General features: G+C 35.9%; 1 protein-coding gene across 1 annotated transcript; it reads right to left on the bottom strand.

The window, feature by feature from the left end:
• Positions 1 to 2,181: 2,181 nt before the first annotated feature.
• On the bottom strand, positions 2,182 to 3,081 carry LOC128505321 (olfactory receptor 6M1-like). The gene has a single exon (XM_053475705.1). The coding sequence runs from the start codon at positions 3,079 to 3,081 to the stop codon at positions 2,182 to 2,184; it is 900 nt and encodes a 299-aa protein (XP_053331680.1).
• Between the last annotated feature and the right edge of the window lie 909 nt (positions 3,082 to 3,990).

Raw genomic sequence — 3,990 nt, 5'->3', positions numbered from 1 at the left:
GCCTCCCTCCTGTTCCCCAATAATATGCACTCTCATTACCGGCTTGGACGCACCCCAAAACAGATTAGGATGTTCATGAATATCGTCCACATAGTCGTTCCATTTACCAATCAGAAAAGATCTGAAATGAAGATATCGCCAAATTGGAAATCGCCAATTACAGGAGGTCTGGTATGGAGTGGCCAGCCGGATATCCATCCAGATGGGAGCATGATCAGATATAACTGACCAATATGGGCATCCTGCAGTCTATGGAGAAATGTTTCTGGAAGTGATTAATAATCTATTCTGGAGAAGGAGTCATGTGGGTGGGAATAAAAGGTAAATTGTTGGTCAATTGGATTAAGATACCTCCAAGCATCCCTCAGATGATAGTTTTCCAGCAAAGGCAGGGAAGACAATGCAATCAAACAAGCAGAAGACCCAGTGACATCCAGGGCAGCATTAGCCACTAGATTAAAATCTCCACCCAGGACGACATTCACTGCACACATTTCCGTAACAAGGGCCCGCCTCCCGGAAGTCCTCTGTGACACTGGTTTTAATCTTATTGGTAATTAAGTAATGCACTTAGTATAGGACAATGGGTTTCTTTTTTTGTTTGTTTGTTTCCTGGATGCATTACAAATTTACTTTTCTCTCTCCCCTCGCTTAAGCTCTTGTGTAAGAGCTTTAAGGTGTGTTCCAAGGGGTGGGGGATAGTAATATATTGCCTTCTATAGGGGTAAGGGAGGGACATACAATAGATCCTTAGGATCTTTGTTTGTTGTATTTCTGTTGTATGTATGGCTGGTTAATGTTGATGTTGTGGATGATTGGGGTATAACTAAACTTTTATTAGATTTGTTTTACTGAACAGTCAGGGGCTTTATCCCTCCCCAAAATCAGAACAACTTTAACTGATTATCTCTTGAGAAATACAGTGTATATCGCATTTATTCAGGAGACTCATTGGATCGATGAACAAATTAGGATTAATACATTCTCAATAATTGTTCATAGTGTTTTAAGAAAAACAGATAGGTATAGCAATCTTAATTTTAATTCATTTTTCTTAATTTTAAGGCATATATTATATAAAGGGATTTATAAAGAAATCGATCCAAATAGTAGATATATAATTCTGATTTGTGTAATTAAAATGAGATCTTTAGGTTGGTAAAACAAAAATGTCAATAGATTTTTCAATAACCTGACGAATAAAGTGGACAGAATTAAACAAGGCACACTCCTTGTGTGTGTGTGGGGGGGCGACTTCAACTGAGTGATAGGTGAGATTAATCATTGTTGAAATGTAGTTGAAATTCTAATAAAGATTATATATAGATAGTATCTAGTCCCTGAGACAGTGTGGAAGATTAATATTGAACATTCCAACTTAGGTTGGAAGCGTGACTTAACAGAAGTTAGATTTTGGAGTTTGGCTTTTCATGAAATTGCAGACTTATCAGGACATTTGATTGAGAGAACTGAAATGGCTCTGTTTCATTTAATATGCATACACTCCCAACCCTTATGAGAAATGTATTTCTGACTGTTAAGGCCGTCATTGCTAGACTCTGGCACCAAAAACTCACCCCTTCTTGGGAGGATTCAGTTACACAGTTGAAATACTTTTATCAGATGGATAGACAAGGGAGATCTGATGAGACCTGGAATAGTTGGTTCAACATCAAACAAAGTAACTATGTAATAATATATACACTTAACCAGCTATGGGTTGTCTGATTGGTTTGTTTCTTTTTGTTAAATCTTAAGTCTTATGTTTAATCTGGAGAGATTCTTTATGGAGGAATGGTCTCAGATCGCTTACCATATATTCTCCAACCTCATCAGACATTGTAAGAGAAGGCTCAGAGCAGTTTTCTTGGCTATAGGAGGTAGCAAAAAGTATTTTTTTTGAACAAACCTGTGTGGTGTGTACCACTGATGCATCTATGGAGAACCAAAGACAAAAACTGAGAGTTTCCTTTTAATTGTTAATATAAATGTTAATACAAACAGGAACCCATATAGTAGTACTATAGATATATGAAGCATTCATGGAAGCCAAAATCAAAATGTATGAACAATTATTAGCATTATTATCGTGTAATATTAGCTTTAACACTATCATTACTAGCAAGAAACAATATTATTAGCTAACAGTAGATAGATAGAAATGTCCTGTTTCTTTATATTCTATGCACAAAGAAGTTGTTTTAGAGCTTTTTTTACCTGGTGGTTTCTCAGGGTATAAATAAATGGGTTCAAGAGAGGAGTAACTATTCCAGTTAGTAGAGCTGACAATTTACTAAAATCTATAAAGTTTGTAGTTACTGTCCTCATACACAAGAATAGAGAGCTTCCATAAACTATAAATATGAGAATAAGATGAGAAGCACATGTGGAGAAAGACTTCCACCGATTTGTGATAGTGGAAATGCTCCTGATTGCTATTATTATTTGCGAGTAAGAGATAATGATGCATGTTATTGACCCAAACACAACCACTGAAGAGGAAAGCATGTTAACAAACTGTATGAATTTGGTGTCTGAACAAGCAAGTTTGAGAAGAGGTTCTATATCACAGAAGAAATGGTCAATGAGATTTGACTGACAGAATTTGATTTTGCATACAAGTATGGTTTGTACAATGGTAAGCACAAAGCCGCCTATCCAACAACCAATGGCAAGTTTCAGACAGAGCCCAGTACTCATGATAGTTGCATATCGCAAGGGATAGCATATAGCTATGTACCTGTCAAAAGACATGACTGCCAAGAGAAGCAACTCAACTGAGCCTAAAAAAAAGTAAAAATAGCATTGTGTAAGGCAACCATTAAGGGAAATTGTGTGATTTTCAAATGCCAATATAGCAAAGAGCTTTGGTATGAGCGTGGTTGTAAACATCATCTCAAGGAAGGACAGGTTTATGAGGAAAAAGTACATTGGGGTTTGGAGGAAGGGACTTTTAAGGATCAGCAAAATAATGAGAAGGTTTCCAGATAAACTGATAAAGTAGGTTAATAGGAAAAAAAAGGCAGAGGTAACTCGATGGGCATAAATCAATGGAAATGCTGTAAGATTGAAATTTACCATGCTGCTCTTATTCTGCATATCAGTCTAATATTTTCACCATTACAACTAAAGCAGGATAAATTAACAGTTGGGAACTCGAAAAATCATCTACTGGCCTTAGTCAGATGCCTCAGACCGAGTTGTGGCAGGCATCTCTATGGAGGTTATTTGCCATATCCATGAATTTAAACTTTTCAGATCCCAGAATAAACGTTTATGAAGAGGTCAGAACCGTTTTAATACATCTCCAAAAAATATAATAATTGTGCTGTGCATTTTTGCTTAAAGTGATAACACCAAAGGGTCAATATGTTAAAATGGTTACTAATACTTGGTAAAAATGCCACCGAAACCAAGATCAATTTCCTTCAAGATTCATTGTTCGGTTGTTTGAAAAGTTGCCATGCCTTAGTTGCAAAGAAAACGAAACTGTCAAATTGCTAACGCAGTTTGTCTATATGATTATAAAACACTGATTATGTAAAGACTCAGCAGTTTTAGAGGTGATGCCATTGCTTTCTGAAAGAAAACACAAAATTGACATTTTAAAATACATATTAGACATGCATTTCACCTTAAACAGATGTCCCATGGCTTGATTACCTAGAAAATATAATAAACAACTGTAGCGAGTTTTCTAGCGAGTACCTGAGGGTTCTAAATATGTACTTTAATAGATTTTGAAGAACTCTGGTTAACCTCACACTGTCCTAGTTGCTGGTGACATATCATAATCTATCTCTCTTTTTATCCTCATTACATTGCTGTGAAAAAAGACAAATGTTCTCCAGATTGCTTCATCTGTTTGCGTCTTTGTAATTCTATTACTACCTTTTTTAAGATACATCACATATCCTTCTTACGCTCACAATTTTAAAGTTAGTTACTGTTAGACATAATTTGCCACATAATGATGAAGAATAAAATTGG

This window comes from Spea bombifrons, chromosome 1 (assembly GCF_027358695.1).
Source record: "Spea bombifrons isolate aSpeBom1 chromosome 1, aSpeBom1.2.pri, whole genome shotgun sequence".
NCBI classification, from domain to species: domain Eukaryota; kingdom Metazoa; phylum Chordata; class Amphibia; order Anura; family Pelobatidae; genus Spea; species Spea bombifrons.
Note: the sequence above shows the minus strand (reverse complement) of the source record. Positions and strands in the feature narration are given on the sequence as shown.

What these genes read in the sequence shown, in the direction of transcription:
- LOC128505321 (XM_053475705.1), bottom strand. Translation starts at nt 3,081, where the DNA reads ATGGTAAATTTCAATCTTACAGCATTTCCATTGATTTATGCCCATCGA.